Source organism: Sinocyclocheilus anshuiensis, unplaced genomic scaffold (assembly GCF_001515605.1).
Source record: "Sinocyclocheilus anshuiensis isolate Anshui unplaced genomic scaffold, SAMN03320099.WGS_v1.1 scaffold1540, whole genome shotgun sequence".
NCBI lineage: Eukaryota > Metazoa > Chordata > Actinopteri > Cypriniformes > Cyprinidae > Sinocyclocheilus > Sinocyclocheilus anshuiensis.
In genome coordinates, this window is record NW_015558654.1 from 106,904 (window position 1) to 131,118 (window position 24,215).

Genomic DNA, 24,215 nt, shown 5'->3' on the forward strand with positions numbered 1-24,215 from the left:
CATCTGCTCACAGATACCCGGAAGTACTGAGCCAAATGGGAGAGGCAAGCTCAAATACAACCCTCTAAGGTGAGGGGAGCACTGCCTGAGACAGCATTACACAAGAAGTTTCTGGCAAATGCCACCTATGCTTCCCGCTCGATGCCTCAGCAAGAGGGGATATCCTGGTGATCGGGAGGCCCCTCAGGGCGACCTAGATATGGTAGACCAGACAGGGCAGCCTGAAAGCATAAGCCCAGCCCGGACGTCCAGGAAACCTTTGCAGTGCCGTGCCCGGGCCTAATGATCAAGAAGTCTCCCGCAGAAGCCTGTGACCTGGCCGCATAATCCAGGAAGTATGAAGCCGAAACCCGGCTTATCGTACCGTCTACCCTAGAAAAAGGACAGAAACACACAGGTCCCGGGAAACATTGCAAAGAAAGCTAGCAGAAGGATTATACACAACCACATATATATACATATTTATTTATTTAGAAATGGATCATACTCGCACACCATGGTTCCCGCGTCGGAGCCCTGTCTGAAGAAGCCTCTGGTCCGGACCATCAGTAAGGTGGTCACTATGAAGCCATAGAACCAACCAAACATCATAGGTCCAGCATAGGAGACTGTAATGCAGGAAATTCCCACCTAACCTCGGTCAGGTGGAGAGATGGTGGTTATAGGGGAATTAGGAAGGGGAAGATCAAGGGCAGATGTAAGACCCCTGAAGGAAATGAGTAGATACTGAAGTATCACTCTGATCCGGACAAAGCGCTGACGCCCTGTCTGGTTCACATCCCTTAGGTCTTTTACCTACCTTCCTTTGACCCGCGATTATTCCATGTCATTTTCTTCACCCGCGTCACGGCAAGTAAAGTCTCGCCGTGGCGCGATCCATAACTTTCAAAAGCTCATACGCAGGGCAGGAGGATTGGGAATGCTCAGCCTCAGCTTTTTGCCCTCCTCAGACATTTTCCTGCTTTCCAGCAGAGCACTGGCCCCTGGATCAGACAATGTTAATGAAATAACATCATCCTCCAGCGGCTCACTCTCGTCCACAGCCGACGATCGCGAGAGGGAAAACCCCTCTTCAAACTCATCGGCCAGATCCACATGCGATCCCTACGAGTTCATTCTCCTCCGTGCCTCAGCAGCGGCGGATCCTGAATCAGAAGCAGATGCAGATGGCTGCCTCTCTTTCCTCGAAAAGAGAGACAAACGAGAGCGGAGCTTTTTCCTTGAAAAAACGCTTGCGGTGCACGCCGATTGCCCCATCGGAGCACATGCTTTTTTGGTACCTGTTCAACCAGACTTGCTGAAAAATTATATATTTAAGGAATGTTCCCTGAGAAAGGAAAGAGGTGCTGTGTCCAATGGTGATGCTATGGGGAATACCTCAGTGTGGTTGCATCAGTGAGCAGTGCTAAACAGGCAGTGATGTAGAATCGGTGGGCGGGGCTAAACAGGCAGTGATGTAGAATCGGTGGGCGGGGCTAAACAGGCAGTGATGTAGAAGCAGGCGTTGATCTTCTTCTGCGGAGGTGGGGTTTACCCATACTATTACATCATAGAGTAGAAACGACAACAAGTTGCCGTTTTGGGTTGGCTGTAAAACCTAATAAATCCAGGTTATAAAACCTAATAAATGTGTGTGGCGAGAACCAGCCTAGCCTGGTCTAGGGTGGAGAATGACTTTGAACCTACCCGGGAAAAATTCTAGACGTGTGGATGCAACTGACAGAGCTGCGCCACCTGCGCCTGCGCCACTCACCGGTCTCGAATCCCACGGAGGAGCTCCGGAAGTATAAAAGGAGGAGTGACGACAGTGTTGGACGAGAGAGGACCAGGCCTGGACTTTATTTTGTGTTTTGTGTGCGGCAGTCGTCCAAGAGGGGCTGCCGCTTTACTTTCGTTTTGTGTTTGTTTATTTTATTAAAGTTTTAAATGTTCGCTGGTTCCCGCCTCCTTCTTCCCGAACTACGAACATTTGTTACAGCTACTTTTAGTGTAATGAACTTTTCCTGAGTCCATAGACTTGAAGGGTGCCAAGGTCAACCCCTATAAAACCATGGCCAAATCCCCGGCCGGAACTCTCACATGAACAGCAGACCTAACTCTCACATGAACAGCAGATCCCTATCTGCACATAGATGGATCCACGCTGATAGACACGGTTTTCAAACGCTCCTATGTGCTTCTGTGTGAGTGCTCGGTGAAGAGCATTAAGGGATGATCATTGAAGCCAATCACAGTCATATCTGTTGAGCGCGTGAGCACTATGGCCAATCAGCGGTGTTTAACCTTATTATCTACATCCCTAATCCTACTCAATACCTAAACTTAACATCCACCTTACTAACTATTAATAAGCAGCAAATTACATGTTTACTGAGGCAAAAGTCCTACCTGGTCTTATGGCATAAACGTAGCTGGGGGCACTTTTTAGCGAGACGCGAAATACGTACCAATAAGTACATATCACTGCAGTTTCCAAAATAAATGAACACTAGAGGCAGTAAAACTCCGACACCTTTTATTCCTTTTCACGCAAATTTACAGAGTTTGATTAATAAAGTATAATTTTCGCACAATTACTTGAAGAATATCATGTTATGACTTCAAAACAATATTAATATGCTGGGAGATTTGAAAACTGATGCTTTTGAACATTAGTATCGCACTAATCCAGCTTCATATCTATGGGTTTTCATTGATGGTAGGTTTGTTCGGTAGCTCACGGAGTACGGAGACGTACTTGAGAGTTGAGGAGCTCCGGTTCAAATCCTGTGTAACTGTGGTTTGACAAAACAGTTCAAATCTGCATATAAGGAAGTTGAAATGGCACGGTTGCATCAACAAACGCGTTTTTATATCAGTTCATAAAAACACAGCAATACGTATCTATATCAACATAAAAAAATGTGCCATGGTTCACGTATTGAACCCGTGTTTTAGCGCCACTCAGTGGACGTTTCTCTTTGAAACTGAGGCGAAACGTGCAGTAAGATACGTAAAAATCGTGTTGCACAAAAAGTACACAGAGGTACGTATTTTTATGAGACCAGGTTGCAAAAGTCGTAGTTAATGGTTTATTAATAGTGAGAATTAGACCTTAAAATAAAGTGTGACCATGTTTTCTAACATTAAATGTTAATGATAACTGGTAACAGTATTTTATTAACACACAGGAGACATTAAGGTAAAAGTCATCTAGGTAATATCACCCCCGCCCTAATCTTTTTAATTGCATATGTTGCCTTGTGTTAATCCAAATAAATTAATTTCCTTTCATATTGTGATATTTGAATTAAGTCACAGATTTAATTTAAGTAAGTGATTAGTAATTAGAACTGAAATATGTCGGAAAGTAAGACTGCCAAGGCTGAACATGACTAGTACTTTAATTGAGAGCCTGACTTAAAGTTTTATATTGGTGGAGATTTTCAAACACTCTCTATGGGGTTAAATCTTACTCAGGGTTTCTGCAGACTTGAACAAGTTAAATTTAAGACTTTTTAAGACCTTTTTAATACCACCTTATATGAAATTTAAGACCTAAACCTGTAATGGAAATACACATTTTATTACATACATATATGTAATTTAAGACATTTTAAGACTTTTTAAGGACCCGCGGACACCCTGCTTACTGGTTTCATAAACCTCTCAGTCATGACAAAAGCTTATAAACAAGTGAGGTGCACAGCTGATCAGGGGTGCGTTTCCCAAAAGCAACTATGGTCGCAAGTTCCGTCGTTACCAATAGATTTCAGTGGAACTAACTACCATAGTTAGCTAACGATGCTTTTGGGAAACGCACCCCAGGCTGGTTATTGCCTAGCCAAGCAATAAGGACCCAGGCGGGACCAAATCCCACACCTGCCTGACCAAATTAAAGACTAGTAGTTCCTGGCACCACTTCAGTGCACACTGAGCTGTGTGACGCCTCCAATATTTACAGCAGCTGATTTTCAAAATCTACACCTTGGTCTTCATAGACTAAACTGTGGACTGCTGCCAAGCCTATAATCATGCTGCTGTGCTGTTTTAACCAACACTAAAAGATCTAGCCGGTTTGTGCTAATTAGAGGTTGGCCATAAGAGTCCCAAAACCAGTTTGAAGCTAAAATATCTGAGATTTCTTTTTGGAAATGACCTGACTATTTGCATGTATCAGTTTTTCACATTTCTAGCCTGTGAGTCAGTATATGCGAATACGCCATAAATAGTAGAGAACAAAACAGTCTATTGGATTGCAGAAAGTAATCCTTGTAAATTATTCTATGAATCTGTTCAGAGGTATTCAACCATGTTTTGGTGTGATCTGCTTCTTCCATTTTCTTACAAATGAGTTCCTTTTCTGTCACTCTAAAACAGATTTTCCAGAAGATACAGATATGGCAAAAAAAAAACTTTCCTAAATTATGTGAACCACAATTTGCGTGATGGAGTTGACCATGTCATGATGGTATCCCACCAGAAAGTTTGCTACTGTGACAGGCAGTTTTACATTTAATCATGATTTATTCTAACAACAACAAACATAATGAATGTCTCATTTTAAAAAAGGTCTCCAAGCAAAACATGTACAAAATGTAATGGCACTTAAGCAGCTTCCCTTGCATGTAATTTGGACCTAATTACTGGAAGTGTTGATTGAGCGGACATTAATCTCCAGTGCTTCTCAGTTCTCATTAGCCTTCACAAACTGTCTGCATCATAACAAACCGTTTCGACTCAGAAGCAGGTCATCAACTCAAGTGCTTGAAAAGACCAGATTAACAACATAAGAGTATCCATAGTGCCATAACAAAAATGTCATTGATATTTAAAATGTCTCATTGTAAGTATTTTTTCTTCTAATGAATAAAAGACAGTCTGTCAGGTGTTGAGACCTTTTTAATGAGCTTGTATTCACTTCATCTAATTTATTATCCTCTAAATAGAAATTAAGCCCACAAATTTAAGCCCACAGTTTCTTTATGGGATATCGAAGAGCTGTAAAATAAGAAACAGTCTCTCAAATACACAGGCTGGTCAATAGAGGTGTTAAGACTGAAACGTTGCTGCAAGCCAGTCAACAGATAAAGAGTGAGATGCCGAGCGTGATGAACCTGGATGAGCCAGATTAAAGCTTAAGTCTGAGCTCAGACAGATCTTTACATTTCCGCTTGTGTAGATGGGAACATCAAGAAGCCCTGCTATTTGAAAACAGCCAAGTTAGTTTAGATTCAAGTCTTGCATACTAATTCATCATGATTCAGATTCATTGCTGTTAATTTGATTATGGAATGTAACAAATACGGGTGATTTACTGAGAATAATTGCACTTCAAATAAATTGAAGACACCCATATTTAGGGGATTTTTGCATGTAATAGATCACAACAGTGAGCTCTCACAAACAAAGCATTACTGATAATTAAATTTACCAAGCAAAGAATGCAAATGGTGTTTGTTAAACGTTTGATTTCACAAATAATTTATCTGTAATGAATGTCTTTTTTCATTTGCTGAGATGCACGTTCTGTGACGGCCTTGTTTGTGTGAGTGTGAACATATGAGTCCACTGCTGCTTCAATTAGTTCCAAACAGCTCCAAATGTCTAAAATGTGTTTGAAGAAACTCTTGAACTATCAGAACAATTGCAGAGTCACTTAAAGAAACTGTGATGGATTTACACTGAAGAGAAATCTGAAACTGCTTCATGATGGTTCAACATCAATAGATTGTCAGGTCTGTCAAATCTTTCAGTGAATGCTGAGCTAGATGCAAACTTAAGAGACACAATAGAAAACCGCCAGTTAAAAAGCAATGTTGAAAGATAATACTTGTATTATATGTTTATGACAACAATTGAGTAGGCTACATTTTGTTAAGATTTTAGCTTCGAGTTAAGCTTTGTTAATAAAATAAATCCTAAGCAGTTTACCTGGCAAAGTCTTTGCCTGCTCTGTTATAAAAAAGGAAAGGGTACCCAGTGTAATTAATTCATTGCATTAGTGTGAATAATAAAAATAAAAAAATCACAGATCATGCTCTACATGCAGTTTTAATATTTTCCATTCATGGTCCCTCTCCAAATAAATAATTTGATCCTCCACTCTGCTGCACATTCTGAACCTGAACAGATGGGAGAGGTTCACACGGTGAGCGAGTCACAGGGAAAACATTGAAATCGGCTCACTATTGGAGAAAAAGTAAAGGGAAGAATTCCAGAAGCAGCGATGATGCATAATGCATAACCAAATTCAGAAGGTGAATTTATTAAAGTGATAGCCTTCTCAAAATCAACTAATAAAATGTTGCTGAATCGTTACCTTGGATTTTCTATGCACATATTACCACATCAGTTCATTTCATTTAACTGAAATCATAAAAGAATAGTAATAAAAAACATACACTCTACAAAAATGTAAGATCAGGAACAAGGAACAGAGATACGAGAACTTTGATCAAAGAAATACTGAGAATATGATATTTTGTAATATTGTAATGTAGGTGAGGATTTGAGATTTGAAATCATGATGACCACCCACCATGCAGTATGTCAGAGAACCTGATTCTCTTTCCTGAGGTGGAAGAAAAATCTGTGTAGAGGTACTGAATGTGTTGCTTCTTTGAAGTAGAGACAGCTGCATAGGCAAATCTAACCAGAAATGAACTTGTTTGTAATGCCACAAAGGGGCCTTTGAATGAGGTTGGGCAACCCGCAGTACACCTGTGAGTGCAAATTAATCTTGAAGACTGTATCTCTGAGATTTCACATGACCTCAGCACAAGTTTTTTCTTCAGAGCCATTAGCTTAAAGATTCCACTTTATTTTGCCCAAAACAAGCTGTGAAGTCAGATTATAAGGTTACATCTAAAAAGCATCTATAAAAAACAGATCTATAATCTTTTTTTTTTTTGTTAGAGGTATCCTGCAAACACAACCCACAACCAATGATACCAATACAGGTGCATCTCAATAAATTAGAATGTCATGGAAAAGTTTTTATTTCATTTATTTCAGTAATTCAACTCAAATTGTGAAACTTGTGTATTAAATAAGTTCAATGCACACAGACTGAAGTAGTTTAAGTCTTTGGTTCTTTTAATTGTGATGATTTTGGCTCACATTTAACAAAAACCCACCAATTCACTATCTCAACAAATTAGAATATGGTGACATGCCAATCAGCTAATTCACAATTTGAGTTGAATTACTGAAATAAATTAACTTTTCCATGACATTCTAATTTATTGAGATGCACCTGTATATACACCAATGTTAAGAACACTGCTGGGTAGATTACTTACCAGTTGTAGTCAGTTCCTGATTGTATATTATGTAATGAACAAATTGTAGATATTAATGTAATCTGTTTTTTTGTTGTTGTTGATTTTTCTTGCCCTAATATGTTTATCACATAGATTTGAATAGGACTATTGTGTACCATATAGATGAATGAATAAATAAATAGTCATGCCTGGTTTTGTTTGTGGTTCATGGTTTTCATGTCTCTTATTTTGTAGTTTAGTCATGGTTCCTGTCTAGTAATGTGATTCCCTTGATCCTCTTGTATTCCTGCTTAGTGTATGTGTCATGTTCTGATTGGTTATTGTTCTGTCATCTGGTTCTCAGTTCTGTTTGCTCATTGGTTGATGTCATGTGACCCTTATTGTTTAGTATTTATAGCCCTCATATTGCTTTTGTCTCTCGTCGAGTATTATTCCTGTAACAGCTGTTGGTGAGTTCTTGTTTTTGTTTACGCCAAGTCTGTTCATGCCATGCTAAGTCAAGTCAAATCAAGTCAAGTCAAGTCTATTTTAAGCCAAGCCAAGTCAAGTCAAGTTTTTGTTTAATGTTTGCTCACTATTGGAATTAAATAAAGCTGCATTTGGGTTCTCACTACGCTCGCCCAGTGGACTCTTTACATAAATAAATAAAACATTCCACTATGCCAGGGTATCCCAAATGGGTTTGTGAAATAATAATAATAAAAATAATAATAATAATAATAATAATGACATCATAAAATGTCAAATAAAATGAACAAATAATTCCACAATACTAGAAGACTTTCTGAATGTGTATGAGCATTAAGATTTATTTATTTATTTTAAAGCTGCAGTCCTTAACTTTTTTTGTTTAAAAATAATCCAAAATCAATATTTGAGCAAGTACATAACCAGCCAATGTTCAAAACTATCGCCTTACTTTAGCCCGATTCACAACCGTTAGCTTATAATAATGTTTTCTAATTTGAGTGGTACTGGTAGGTTTTCGCCGGAAATTCGAGCATGCTGCTTACGTCACGCCTGTAAACATAAAGAAGTTGTTCCAGCTACTAGGCTATCGCATGTGAGGATCCTGCAGGTGACGGATCGTTTATAGCCTTTTCTCACAGCAGCTGGAATAATTAAATGTATCATTTTGATGGTGGTTTGTAATCCAGAAAGGACTGTGTTTATGAAACACTTGTGAATTAAATTAAATTATATTCCAGTTTTAAATGTGCTTCTGATTACAGATAGTCTGGGATAACACAAGATTTGTATTTTAAAGACAACCAGTTCGAAGGGAGCATAATTTGCTTTTTGGGTAAAAGAATTTATTAATATGAAATTCGAAGAGTATGACATAGAGATTAGACTGTACAGAAATTGAAATCTACACTCTAATACACAATATAGGCAATGCTTATGAGAATAATTTGAGAATAAAGTATAACAATAATTATAATTTGCATAGTTTGATGTGATATGAGCTGACCGATCTTTAGATTAAATCACCATTAGTAGCGCAATTTATTATAATGTTTTTTTCCTAAGTTGGTCAGAACAAATGTGGCAGACTTGTTACTTACTTGTTCAGATGACAATATAGGTGAAAATTCTTATTTGGGTCATATATTCCAAGACATAGGCTAGAACCTGTGATTGCGAAGTACAGTAACATGATGTAGCTGTAACAAGATGGCGCCGCAGACACGCCTCAGTGCTTGGCTCTCCAGTGTTTGTACTGTTTTTGTTAGTTTTTCCTGTTTTTTGTTTCTCAAACACGATCAGTTTTACCAGGGATGAACTGCTGAACATTCGGCAGAACACACCACAAAATCTTCTACCGGATTTCGTTTATTCGGACGTTTTGCTGAACATTGTAGTTGGTGGAGCAGCAGTGCTGATCAAACGCTTTAGGACGGTCAGACGGGGGAAGTGAGCAGGTGCGCTCGTGAAGCTCAGCGCGGATTTCGAACGGCGTTGCCTAGCATCCATCTGGCGAATCTCTGCTCTCTACCCAACAAACGCTACATCTGCCAGGCTTGCAGCTGTTCAGATTGGACTGCGACGCAGAATCAACGGGCAAATCGCACGGAGGTGGGACATCATTTTACATCAACGAAAGGTGGTGTACAAATGTAACAGCGTTAAAGAAGATGTGCTGTCCCGATCTAGAAGCGCTCTTCATTAACTGTAAGCCGTTCTATTCGCCGCGGGAGTTTTGTTCCTTCATTCTCGTGAGTGTTTACATTCCTCTGCAAGCGCACATGAGCTCAGCTTTACAGAAACTCACTGATCAGATCACAGACACAGAGCAACAACACCCGGACTCTGTTTTAATCATTCTTGGGGACTTTAATAAAGCAAATGTTTCCCGTGAACTGCCAAAATACAGACAGCACATCACATCATGTCCCACCAGAGACAGCAATATATTGGACCATTGTTACACCACAATAAAGGATGCATATCGCTCCGTCCCACGGGCAAGTTTGGGGCTCTCTGATCTCTGTTTAGTTCATCTTATACTGACCTACAGGCAGAAACTGAAATTAGCTAAACCTGTATTAAGGACTGTAAAAAGATGGACTAATGAAGCAGAATGAAGTAATGATTTACAAGCCTGTTTCGACCTCACTGATTGGAGTGTTTTTGAAGCTGCTGCCACTGATCTGGACCAGCTCACAGAGACTGTAACTTCTTATATCAGTTTCTAGTTTTATTGCAGGTTTGAAAAAACACCATTAACACTTCCTGCAACCCCCCTCTCCCCCACTCCTGCACTTCAGACCAGTGAAGATGATGTACGTCAGGTCTTCAGAAAGAACAAGAGAAGAAAGGCACCAGGCCCAGATGGTGTGACACCAGCCTGTCTGAAAATATCACTGGAGCTGTGCGATGTCCCCTCATGCTTCAAACGCTCCACCATCATCCCCGTCCCAAAGAAACCCAAAATTACTGGACTTAATGACTACAGACCTGTGGCTCTAATGTCTGTGGCCATGAAATCATTTGAAAGACTGGTTTTGGCTTATCTGAAGGACATCACTGGACCCCCTGCAGTTTGCCTACAGAGCAAACAGGTCTGTGGATGATACAGTCAACATGGGACTGCACTACATCCTGCAACATCTAGACAGACCAGGGACTTATGTGAGGATCCTGTTTGTGGACTTCAGCTCGGCTTTTAACACTATCATCCCAAACCTCCTCCTGCCCAAATTAACTCAGCTCTCTGTGCCCACCTCCATCTGTCAGTGGATCAACAGCTAGCAAAGTTAGGAAAATTCCCATCCAGCACCCGTCGGATCAGCACTGGCAGGGTTGCGTCCTCTCCCCACTGCTCTTCTTCCTCTACACCAATGACTGCACCTCTAAAGACCCCTCTGTCAAGCTCCTGAAGTTTGCAGACGACACCACACTTATCGGCCTCATTCAGGATGGTGACGAGTCTGCTTACAGACAGGAGGTTAAAGAGCTGGCTGTCTGGTGCAGTCTTAACAACCTGGAGCTTAACACGCTCAAAACTGTGGAGATGATCGTGGACTTCAGGAGGAACCCCACTGCTCTCTCTCCACTCACCATCATGGACAGCACTGTAACGAATATCATACCTGTACATACATAATTGTCTATATTATATATTGTGTTTTTGCTATTTTGAACATTGTCTATTTTGTATATTTGTATATTATTCTTTTTATTATCTGTGTCCTGTCTTGTCACTGTCATTCTGTTGCACAGTGGAGCTTCATTCACTAAAACAAATTCCTCGTATGTGTAAATATACCTGGCAATAAAGCTCATTCTGATTCTGATTCAGTAAATATCCACACCGGTGCGGTGACTGACTGCCACACATTCACATCAAAACATTAGATTCATCCGTGCTGGAGCCATGCCGGTGCACAACCCACGCAATGAAGATAATTCCGCAAACAGCTGCAATTGCAGATTTTCAAACAGAGATGGCGACAAAGAGGCAACATTTACGAACTGCGGCTTTAAAGAAAAATGTAATTGAGAAAAAAAAAACAAACCAATAACTACCATAACTACCAATAACTACCGGAGGCAATCACAGCCGCTGATATAGAGCCGGTATCGCTCAAGTACTCGATCGCTCAAGTACGAGAGTGATATTGCATTTATACAACAGTTCGACGGACTGTCTATGGGTATATTTTAGTCCAAGAAAGAGAGAGAGAGAGAGATGGCTTTTAAAAGATTTATTCCATAAGGTTTTAGGCCAATTGCCATAAGTGCTATAGCTGAAGAAGGACTCATCTATTGATTCAGAAGATGCTTTTATTCAAAGCAACTTGCAAATCTATACATATTGACCTACACGGTGAATAAAATTGTTATTAACAGGGTGGGTGTTTGTACAGTACTGTCAATATAGTATGTCCAGGATCACATTACATTTGCCATTTGAAATTGAATTAAATAATTGGTGGCAATTGACTACATTGTAAACAAAATGCTACACAATTATAGTATTCCCGCAGCTAATGCTAAAAATACATTTGAAATGCAATCACTTGATTTTGACTTGCTGACATACCACACCATTGCATCTGATGTGAAAATGAATGAAATATACTAAATGTAAAAAAAAATTGTCAGAGAATGTCATACTCTTACATACTATAGCACACATTTCAGTTCACTTTCTACCTAGACAAATGATCACACAGATGAACTGTACATAAATATTTCAAGATGACCAGAATCACAGTTCAACCCTTATGCAACACAGTAACTACATAGTGCAATCACATTATGACTCTCACAACACTTGCATTGTGACATTTTCACCCCAAATTCTCATTAGTTTCCTTTTCATTTCAGGGTGAAATATGAGACAGACATCTTCCTGACAGTTTTTTTTTACCCTTTACATTGTAATGTGAGAGTTAGATTTTCATAAGCCAAATACATCCTTTCTCAAGCTAACTTACATGTTACCCTGTCTGTTATGAATGATTGGAAATCTTGATTCTCCTTTAGGTCCATGGGAACGCAGATAAACACTCCACAAACATTGAAATAATCTCATAGGCAGATGAGTAAGATTATTTTCCATCATCCACACTATTGAAGGGATGCTTGCTGGAACAAGCCCACACGAAACGCGATACAGTTCAGGTGACGTATATTAGAGTGTGGGCTGCTTGCATTAAGATTCCCTTTCGGATAGCATTACTCGACTGTGATGCAGTTACCTTAAGGGACAGAAACCTGTTGTGAATGTGCTAATGTGGCCTGAAAGACTGCACCTGCTTCTGAAATCCTCAAGACATAGAGCCAAACAATGCAGCCAAATGATATGCCTCTCTCCACTGAGAAAGGCCTCTGGTGTGTTTGTGACATACACAGGACGTACCTGTGAGAATGAAAGAATGCATCTCCTAAGCAAGGTGGCGGGGGTAATAACAGGGTTTTTCCCAGTCTGGCATGTCAAATAAAGACAGATGGTGTTTGCTGCCAAATTCTGGGTTTTTGCCGTGCTCAACCCTGGTCACATGAAGAGCCAGTCAGTAATTGCACTGATTTAAGTTTCGCAAGCCATAAGTACACGTACACAAATAACACATGAGTTTGAGACTAGATTGTGAGTATTTTTGATTAATCACTAAAAAAAAATACACACACGTAAAAAAATATGGTATTTCTTGTATGTCTTGGCGTTGTTTGTATTCTGGTCTTTCTCTCGCATCACATTTGATTCTTACAGCAAGCTGATCCCTCAAGACAAAAAACAATTGCTTTTGCCATTGCGCCCGAGATTCAGTAGCGCCTTCGAGCTTCAACACATAAAACACCATCAGACTACTATATGTTCTGTCCACATCGAGAACAGAACAAAGCTTCATGAAAATCATTCAGTTTTCTTCAGAAATGAAACGGTTCTCAATTCTCAGTCCTACAAATGAATCATCACAATGAGAAGGATTATGAAATGCTCACTTACAAAAGAGCATGTATGGGGGTAAACTGACAAAACCGCCCACAGGAAAACTCCCTGTGTTCCTTCCACACAAAGGACCGCGGAATAAGCAGCGTACCCCACTGAAGTCGAGATGCGATCATTTATGGCAAGCACATGCAACCCAGAAGCTTTTTGACAGTCTCCTTGATCTTTGGAGGTCTGGCAATTTGAAGACAACAGTGCATAGATAGCGTCAGGAGTGTTTTGATAGATCAAAACATGCTTCCAAAAATAAACAAATTCATTCATAAAAAACGATTTCCTCTCAGTAAGAGACCAACATTAGCATGCTTTGCCTTCCTATACATGCTGTGAAGGACTTGATTTAGTACAACAAGAAAGAAGTCACTGAAACATTGTACGTGTCACATTTACAAAACATCTCTGTCAGTGAGAAGACTAGACTCTGTCAGAAATAGAAACTGTCAACTTTATCTCAGTGAACTATGAACTCTATGAAAGGATAGAGACACAGGCTGAAAGATAGAGGGGAAGAGGCGTGTCTTCGGTATGTCAGACAGGTTTACTGCCTCTGGCCAGTGAGACGCTCTCATTATTTGCATGTGAAAACTTGAGTCCCCACCCTTCACCAGGTTCTCAGCACTTCTCCTGTTCAGACACATTCAGTTTCTTTTTTTTTGCAGAGACTAACAAATCTCCTTTAGCTTGTGACATACCTCATCTCTACTGGTACAACACGGGATAAGAATGCTAAGAGACACAGCATGATGATTTCCTCTTAAGTAAGTCACTTTTTACAAATGGCAAAGACTTGAATGTCATGCTCAATGTTACTGAAGTACTGAATTGTTTGGAGCCAGTGAAAGAAAGCTGCAGAGTACAGATGACAGGTTACTTTGCTATATGTCTGCCTGTATTGATTTTGCATATTGAAAGATAAGTTTCACAATGTTAGTGCATGACACTGTGACGGACTAGTTCTGAGAAAGTGTACAATGAAGTAAATAGGGTTCTCACAAACGATTTACATGGATTTTAGTTCTAGTTTTATCTTTGGAATGTGCTGATGTCTTATGATCTCTAAGATGAACAAATATTTGAAAAGTTTCCTGGACCCCCTCAAAATGAACTTTTCTTTTCTCATTTTCTTTCTGAATGAAGTGTTTAGTGAAACTGTGCTTTTGCACATACATTTTCAAGATCTTTTAAATATACAATATAAATCAGCAAAATCCCATTGCAATCAACAAATATTGTTATTGTAGTAGCAAATTTCTCTCACAGAACCACAAATTGAGTTGTTTAACACCCAGCATTTAGTTTGGGTTGACTAAAACTGCCTTTGTTATTCAGTCAGCATATTAATCAGCGTGTCAGAGCAGGTGGGGCTCCCAATGACTTGAAGTGTTGAATGCCAACCCCTTGTGAATGCTTTAGACCTGTGGAGATCTCAGCACCTGCTGATCAAGTCAAGTCAAGTTGAATGAATTAATTATGCCTGATGGGATGTATTTGAAATAGGATGAACCTTGATGGATTCTGGGAAATAAGCTTTTTTTTTTTAATAGCATCGAGGTTTTCTAGTATGTGGTTTTCACCTGAATGCATATGTTACTGTTTTGTTCAACTGTACTTACTTGGTAATAGATATACCATCTATAACTGTCCTGCAATCAGCAAACAGAAAATTATTTTCCAAATGAATGATCTGGTTGTTTCCAAAGAACTCTATTAATATGCACTAACTGATTTATTTATTTTCATATTTACTCGACAATATATTGACAAACAACACATCATTATGAAGGACTATTGATACTTATGCAACTGACTCAAACAGTTGTGTCTAAGTGGCCATTAGCAGGCTTGAAGGGTTCTGCAACTATTGAGATGATTGGGATAACTTTATTTTTCTTCAGGGCTTATAGACGTACTTAGCGGCAACATTTAGAGAGTGTCAGCTAACTAAACTAACTGTCCTGCACCCAGCAAACATTATTAAGTTGGAAATGGAATGTTCTGGTTGCGTCTGTTGGCCAGACTCAAAGCAGTTCAATTCGATAACATCAACATGTTCTCGCATTTTCAGTTGTAAAAAAAAAATTACAGGGCAGCTTCTTCGTTATAGGAACAGTGAGTCACTCACAATTTCATCAGCCGCAGAACATGCTACATCTGGAGAGTTTGCTCACTGCTGTTGCTCAGTGTTTTAAATGTGCTCTCATAAAAAAAAAATGATTTACACATACATGAGACTTACATGAGATGAAGACTCAATACTAAGACTAATACAAACTCTTTTATTCTATATGCAGTGGGTACTGTCACGGTGGTGTTGGGGAAGGCACACGAAGACAATGATGAAATTCAACAAGTAGTTTAATAGTATCCAGGATGAAGATAAACCACATAGACGAGGGGTTGACACACACCAATTCGAACGTAGATGCATAGACGTAACTTAGACGTAGATGTAGAGACATTAAATAGACGCAATACCGGAACAAGACTAGAACCAAAGGGTGAGCTTAAATATGGCAGGTAGCTGATGACAAACAGGTGATGGGAATTAACTAATGAGCACTAATGAATCATTGAACTGAACGAGGGCACAGAAGAACTAAACAGACCAGATAACAAAACAAAAGGGAAACACAAAAAAAAGTTCATATCTTTTACAGGTATCTTGTGGGGGCCACCATGTAGAGATCACAAACCCAGCTGTGCCAGGCAATGCAACAGTTTATAATAATAATAATAGTAATTAACTTATCAAAATTAATATTAGTAATAACTTAGTAATAATAGTAATACCAACCAAACACAATACAAGTCAGATGTAATGGCTTGACAAGTGCAGTAATCCTAATGAAAAATGAACTTTGGGTAGGGAACTTTTGGGTCCAGTCTAAATGCCTAATATTTACAGACATGATTTTCTACTTTCTGTTGCTAGTTGGCCCAGGATATTATGTCTTAAAGACACATCATTCAAAAAAAAAACTTAAGTTTAAAGTGATGGTACTGATGCATGAGATCCATCATTCCAGACCAAATGAGCGTGGAGAAGTAACATGTTCAAACAAACAGTTCCTGCAATGAAACAAACCATGATAGCAACAGCGTTAAGATAAATGGCAGGACCTGAAGCTCAAAGCTACAGTAATTATTGCTTTTTCTGAGTGGGCTTGTAGAATACAACTTGTCTAGAAGCCAGTGATGGCTGTTCTTTGAGAGTCTTATTGGAAACATATGTGGCTGAAACCAGTAAGCAAGAAATGTGTAAAGCTTTTAATAGCAAAGAAGAAGCTCCAGTTTCTCTTTATTTTGATGGTCCCTTTAACAGTGTCAGTAGAGTATTAGTAGACTGGTAGGGTTAGGGTTAGATTAAGTTGACATGTTCTTGCAAAGTTACTTATAGTCAGTAGAATGTCTGTTGGGACACCATCGCAATAAAGAGTTAGCAGATATTAATCAGACAGTCTACTTACACTCTAATTAGAGTTAGTTGACAGGTAAGTGCAAGGTTACTTTATTGTCAACAGAATGCTCAAAAGGGACCATCAAAAATAAAGTGTTACCGAAGCTCCTAACCAAACTTGAAATCCATGCAAGATGCTATCATGCATGTATCTAGGTGAGTTGTTACAGAATATTGTGGATGTACAGAATTGTTGAACATCATGTTTGTTGTTTCTTAGGTAGCAAAGGCTGTACAGAGTTTTGAGGAATCCAAACCGACACCGTGATGGAATCCGATTTTTCACTGCTGTCCTCCTCAAAGGGAGAGTTCAAGGCGGAAGATTACATACAGCCGCATTACAAGGAAGCGTATCGGTTAGCCATAGACTGCCTGGTCAAAGAGGGAGAAGCTTCTTATCAAAATTTCATCAAAGAGGAAGGGATATGCGGTTTCCTCTCTGAGGAGGAAATCAACCATATTACAGAGAGCGCTGTGCAGCCCCCCACCAGCAACCACTCAGAGGAGGTGGACTGTCCGCAGGACGATACGTCCTCCACAGGCACATACTGGCCCACTCACTCGGACACTGATCCGCCAAACCTGGATTTAGGCTGGCCAGACGTCCCGCACAGAAGGCTCGAGACCAGCATAGACCTGCTGTTCCACCCGCCGAGGCAAAACAGCCCCACTATCAAGGAAGGGATCCGCAAACAAATACAGGATGCCAGGCAGGTAATGTTGATAAAACAGCAAGCTGAAAGGGGTGTAAATAAACGCCTCTTTGAAACCAGTCCTTCTGTAGATCATGTGCTTTTGAACTGCGCTCAGAGTTAAGAAAAACACATGCGCGTAGCTCAAGAATGCCCTAGAATCAAGCTGAGCTTTTGAAGGATATTGTAGCCTAGTGGTAACAGATCTGGGGTGCGTTTCCCAAAAGCATCGTTAGCCAACTATGGTCGCAAGTTCCGTCGTTACCAGCATAGTTCAACGATTCAGTGTTTCCCGAAACCATAGTTCAAACGAACATTCGCAAACAGCGTCACAAACTTACATGGTTGGAACTACAGCTCTCGACCTGTGGTTAGAAGCATAGTTTCTTGTTAGTAAGATATATGGGCTTAAATAAATATGCTTTTGGGCACAACAAGCACGCTAACATGCAGTACTGTCTGTATCTTCCATTCTATCTAAATATAAAATGCATTTTAATTATGTATTTTTGGGCGTCCAATGTAAGTGCCGTTTTTGAAGAGTGCGCATGTGCATAAAAGGGAACAACGGAGTATGACGTAAGAGGGAACCCGCGATTAATCAAACATCAAATAAAGCAAAATGACAGGGAACAAAAAAATAGTAAATTAGTCAGTAGGTGCCATGTTCAATACAGCAGCATCTTAGAGATCTCTAAGCAGTTAAATAGCATAAGTTATTCCTCCACCACATGCGTGTGGCGTCATTAACAATGGACCTATGTTGTTGAACTAATGTGGTTCAAACGACGGAGATGCGACCGTGTTCGGGAAACAGTCGTGACTAACTAGTTTGTTTCCAATACAATGCATCGTACTATGGTGGTTAATCAGCGAGTTACGTCGTTGTTCGGGAAATGCACCCCAGGTTGGTAATTGGAAGGTTGTGGGTTCAAAACCCACAGGGGGTGATCCATGCATCATTGCGCCCTTGTCAGGTTGCTCCAGGGAGACTGTTCTACACCTTCCAATTTCCACAATCAAAGATGGTTCGTCATGTGGATAAGGTCACTCTTGGGAAAATTAGTTTCACTTAGTTTCACTGTTCATATTTGCATGCATTTAAATATATTGGATTTCAGTGTATACCTATAAATAATCAATGACTTAAATCATAGTTGTATTTGTATCCATGTTTGTTATTGATTCACTTATTCACTTATTCATCATCCGCCAATGCTTCGTGGAATGAGTAGTTCGTTCAAAAACTTTAAGTAAGCACTTTTTGTCTTAAGTACGTTTTTTTATGATTTTAAAATACTTTTTTGATTGAGATTAATGTTTGTAATTTTTTTGTTTGCTATTTTTAAATGTCTATGGAGAAAAAAAGAAACAAAGGTAGCTAAGAAAAGGCCAATTATTATTATTATTATTATTGTTGTTTTTTTTCTCATAATATGAGAAAAAAAAAATCCTCAAATAAGGTCAGTGCCTCTATGGTTAAAAGGTATTTTCTAGGTATCTTCTAGAGGGAGTTGTTATTATAGCTTGCTGTTTTTCTTCAGGGTCGAATAGTAACAGATCAAGGCTATATGAGCAGAGATCTTTTAAATGTAGAGATACAAAGTTTGTCTTTGATCTTCACTGGAATCACCTATCATATAGACATGCTTTTCTACACTGTTCAGCCTTGCAGACAGCTTCTACCTTTAGAGTAAAGAGAAAATTTCCCCCAAAGACATGTCTTTCTAAATAAATTATGTTAGCACACTACATAAAAAACATCATAGAGGCTCTCAGAGTATACTCTCAGGCTGAAATAAAATCCATTTTTAGCTACATCATTTTGTGTATCTTCAATTTGATACATTTAGCTAAAGTTTGACATGCCTGACAGTGTGGAGTTAAAGCCTTACATTCAATTAATTGCCTCTAAATTGAATGTTGTCTTTGCACCCATTTATTTATGAGAGGCAGTACAAGAAATTCTGCCATGATAGCTCAATATTTTCTAAATTAAATACCATAACATCTATTTTCTCATTAAAGTCACAAAGTTCTCTCATCTGCTGTTGATTGGATGGAGGCAGACTGACTGAATGTGAGCTTGCAGTCAGTTGTAAGAAAGGGGCGGGGTTTAAGTAGGCTAAATGAATGGAGAAGTCCTGCATCTGTTACCAGAGTGAATCTGTTGTTTTGACTGGAGGGTCCAGTTATGACATTTTGATTAAAAATCACAAGGCCAAAAAAATAAAAATAAAAATCATATGCATGGATGAATCATTCAAAGAGATCCATAATATGAATTTAGAAAATAGATAGAGTATTTCCATTTCATGCAGACTTTAGGATAATGCAAATAAGATTTTTTTTTTTACAGTACAGTACAGTGCGGTTACCAAATAAGTAACTATACAGACTTAACTGATTATTACAGAGTCATTTCACAGTTAATGCAATTACTATAGTTACTACCTACAGTATGTACACGTAGAACAGGAAAAAAATAGCCACTGATTTTGTATTTATTATTATTTTATTTTAATTTTTTATGCGCTTAATTGCCATGAAAATGAAAGCAAAATACAATTTCTTGGTTCTTTGTTTTGGAATTTGGCTTCAGGATTAAACCCTTAAACTGACTCTGAAATATCATTCACCAATGTAGTGAATGTTTGGGGTTTTTTTTCTTTCTGTGTCTGAATAATTTTAATGAGTAGGTGTCCATAATCTTGTATACGTTTTTGGTACAAGGCACTGATGAGAGCAGCGTTGCTGTCTGTCAGACCAATGAACCGTTGCATTGTTACAGGAGTATAGGAAAAGTGCCAACCATTTTCACTGCCCTGCCTGTTCACCCCGTGATTCTCTGATAATCACAGAAGATGCTGTGAATTGATTTAATTTAAATAATGGCTTTTGAAAGCAGCCCCACAGTTGTGATGTCTTGAACGCTTGCTAAAGATGTGATAAGGCCAGGTACATCACTTTCTCCCTCAGGCATCAGTCATGTATGCATTACAGCAGTCTCTCCCCAGCAACAGTGGCAGCTAAACTGTGCTGAACAAACACACGGCAAACAATGGAACTAGTTGTGCAATGTGCAATGCTGAAATGATCACTCCCTTTGCAGTCGATGAGACAGGAGTGCCAGAAATATCTAGGTGTGCCTATGAGAAGCAAGCTTTACCTCAAAACAACCCAATAGCTGGGTTAAAACAGCCCAATAGCTGGGTTTGTCCCTTTTTAACCCAGCGCTGGGTTATATTTAACCCAGCATTTTTTAGAGTGTAATATCCTAATGATTTTTGGCATAAAAGAAAAATCTATAATTTTGACCCATACAATGTATTGTTGGCTATTGCTACAAATATACCCCAGCGACTTAAAACTGCTTTTGTGCTCCAGGGTCACATATAGTATTGCTCTGTGTGAGTATATTGTACTCAAGTAAAACTGGATGTACTATACATCTACTGTAACTTTCAATATATTGCTGGGCTATAATATTGTTTACATTTTACAATGATATTAATTATCAAGAAGTTGAGATACCACTCAACGTGTACAGTATGTATCTGTTTAAGGTTGGATATGCTTATAGTGGTATAATTCATTATTAATTATTAATTTGTTAATAAATTAAAGTTATTAATTCATTATGTGGCAACCTACAATTGTTTCCTTAAAGAGCTGCTTCTACCTGCTTTAACCGATCAAAATTAGATTTGTTGGTATGATTCAGTGATGTTAATATTTGGCTTCCATTTTCAGTGCAAGCGCAACATTTTGCATGTGAACAAAAATCTTAACCGATCATGGATCACTTTTCAGTTTTTTCCCCCCGTGCAGAGCAGAGTCAGACCCATTAGGCGACCACATAGGACAGCATCTTACGAGGCCGTGGGTTTACAAACCAATCTCAGTGTGCTGAATGAACTGCACCTCGTGTGGCTCTGGCACTCTGATTACATGTGCTCCCTAGAGTCGACTCACAGCAATGAAACACTTGAGCGATGTATACAGTATCTTGTCAGGTGTGTTTGGGGGGACGGTACTCATCTATGGTGCCAAATTATATCGACTGATATACTAGCCAAGATTCAATTAAACTGAAGGCGGTTTCAATTATTTAGACAATAGAACATTATATAATGGAATATATCGACAGCACATCAGCAGTGTGAGGTTCCCGGGAATTTTACTTCGTTTTTTTGGTATAATGGGTTGTTGATGGGTTTTTGCATAAAAGTGTGAAAGCAGGTGTGAGAAATGTCTTCTTCTTTTTTTTTTGCAAGCTTTTTAAATCATAATTGCCATTATAAGCATTTACTTGTATTTCCCAGTGCGGTGTTGCGTATGCTTTACTTGTACTCATGTTTTCAGAACAAAGGAATCTTAAAAGCAGTAAAAATATATTATTAGCTTTGATTCTGCCTGGCAGTAAGGAAGCCTTTTCAGTATTTCAGTTGATGAGCTAAACAAGCATAATTGAAGGCTTGCTTATTTTCAACCATTATTTTATGAAGCATCTTTTTTCATATTGCTGTTTTACCCCTGTTGTGCATCTTTGAGTGGTACCATACAACCCGAGTCAAGGTAAAATCTCTCATAAAGCCCCTCTTTGCTTTATTTGAAATACAAAACTGTAAAGGTCGGTCAAGATTATATGCTGGACAACATTGTTCATACTGACAAGGTCTCATCAAGTTCTGTAGAAATTCTTTATTAATCATTTGTTAATCAGTACATGTTTTCCAGGGTGTGGCGATATATGACTTACACTAAACTTCATTGTCATTCAGCATTAACGGAACATCTTAAACCTGTCAAGGCTTGAATCAAGGAATGTCGGTCTTCCTGAAAGACAAATGCTAGGACTAGACCTTTTACAGTCTTCTCCCCTGACTTCTTTCCGTTTAATATTATGCAAAAGGCCCAAGAAAATACATATCATCCCCTGTCGGTTTCATGAAAGCCACCTTTCAAGTTATTGAAATCGGTCTAGATGCAATTTTTCTGAAAACAGAAAAACGAAGGGTGCCGTTTTAATAAACCGAAGCAGCTTCTGGGCTGACACCTCTGTTTCGCACCTCTGCTTTGTTCAGCTTTGTGTAACTGACAGGGATGTCATTGATTTAAGAGAATATCATAGACTGCCTGTTCTGAAAGCGAATGCCCAAAAATCCTGACGTTAGGCTGACGTTTTAATTTTTATGTCTATACAGGTCATAGCAATCGCAATGGATGTTTTCACCGATGTGGACATCTTTAAAGAAGTGGTGGATGCCTCAGTCAGAGGTGTTACAGTCTACATTCTCCTCGACCACAATCACTTCAAATGCTTTCTTAATATGACAGAAAAACAAGACATCCAAATCCAAAAACTCAGGGTAAGTGCCCATATTCTACTGTATATTGCCTTCAAGTCATGTGTCATCAAAATGACCTCCATCCCAAAACAGCATAATTTACTGTATTAACACCCTTTTTAATATGTTTGCTAGAAAACAAACGTGCAAAAAAGAATAAAACAAATATAGAGATTTGTTATGTTATGTTTTGGTCCAGTGGTATGATTCTGGCTTTGCCTTGTATACACCTTTTAATAAGCCAACTGCAGTACTGCATATCAGAAAGTGTGCATTTGGTTGCGTTTCATTGTGTGGTTTCACTGAAACGCAGAGCAGGCAGTGAAGCGAAGTGCAGTGTGTGTCTGAGTGTGTCTGAGCGTCCCGTTCTGCTATCTATCTAGACAAATATGTTGCCTCTCTATCATTGACAAGAGGGAAGCATATTGCTTAATGTATGAACCTGTGCATGAAAGGGTTTTCTCGATTGAGTGCGCTCGCTAAAGGAGACAGAATGTGTGTACTGGATCAAAACATACTCTCTGTACTGAAACATAAGGAAATGAAATCAACTGACAAACAAACGGTCAAAATGCTGTTCCAGATCATTCTGGCTCAATTTAATCTCTATTTAAGAGATGAGCGCACACAAATACAGTGTCATGTGTGTTACCATGATAGTGTTGTGACTTTGTGTGTATGACACAATGGCCATGTTTTTGGTTGTAAGACTGTGACAATGGCCGTCTTTGAACCTCTCACATTATACGACACAGGACCACTGTTTAGGAGCCACAATCACAGAAATCGCCACAACTGTTTCATGATGCCAATCTTTCGTCTGGGACAGCTGAAACTCATGCAGTGTGTAGAGCCATTCTGAGATGACCATCGTCAAGGTCTTGCAACCAAAGATAGCCTGCCAATATTTTTTCACAGTGTCAGAAATTCAGCATGATCATTGCACACTGTGTTTGCTGCTATGACCCACGTTTACTGGCCAGCCAAGAAAAATTCAACATGAAATCAACGTGACATGGCGCTAACACTTAAAACTGCTTACCTCAAACTCTTTTAATTTCCTCTTTCACAGCTTCCTCTTTTGTCAGCAAACTTAAAAAGTACAACTGCTAAACTGTGCTTCGCCATGCTCTGTTTGTTTACCACTAGCGCATGCTAATTTTATTCTTCAATAGTAACTTGCATCATAGTCTACTGTACGTGTCACGAGGTGTCATCATCATACAGTATTGCATGCATGTCGTTTAGTTTATTAGTTTATTAGATCCATGTTGCACAGAGTGATTTATAATGATCTTATAGCATTGCTAAAATTGTGCAGTGTGTAGAAGGTTTAAAGCAGCCCAACATGGCCCCTCCCCCTCTTTTGCATGGGTGCGGGGTTTATGTACATTTCAGGGTTTGTGATGTCACTGACACAGGGAGTAGCTCATTGCTATGGAAGCATATAGGTAGCGAAATTCAATTTAAAATGCAATATGCAAAATG

At 39.1% G+C, this 24,215-nt stretch overlaps 1 protein-coding gene across 2 annotated transcripts in view; it reads left to right on the plus strand.

Moving 5' to 3' along the window:
* Positions 1-13,877: 13,877 nt before the first annotated feature.
* The window catches only part of fam83b (family with sequence similarity 83 member B), a 17,643-nt gene continuing 7,305 nt past the window's right edge, over positions 13,878-24,215 (plus strand). The window contains exons 1-4 of one of the 2 annotated variants that reach the window (XM_016477182.1): positions 13,878-13,985; positions 15,519-16,365; positions 16,905-17,398; positions 22,584-22,748. In XM_016477182.1, coding sequence (XP_016332668.1) covers positions 16,952-17,398; positions 22,584-22,748 — 612 coding nt within the window. In that variant the 5' untranslated portion in view covers positions 13,878-13,985; positions 15,519-16,365; positions 16,905-16,951. The remainder of the gene's footprint in view (positions 13,986-15,518; positions 16,366-16,904; positions 17,399-22,583; positions 22,749-24,215) is intronic. The other variant, XM_016477181.1, reaches the window with a different exon arrangement.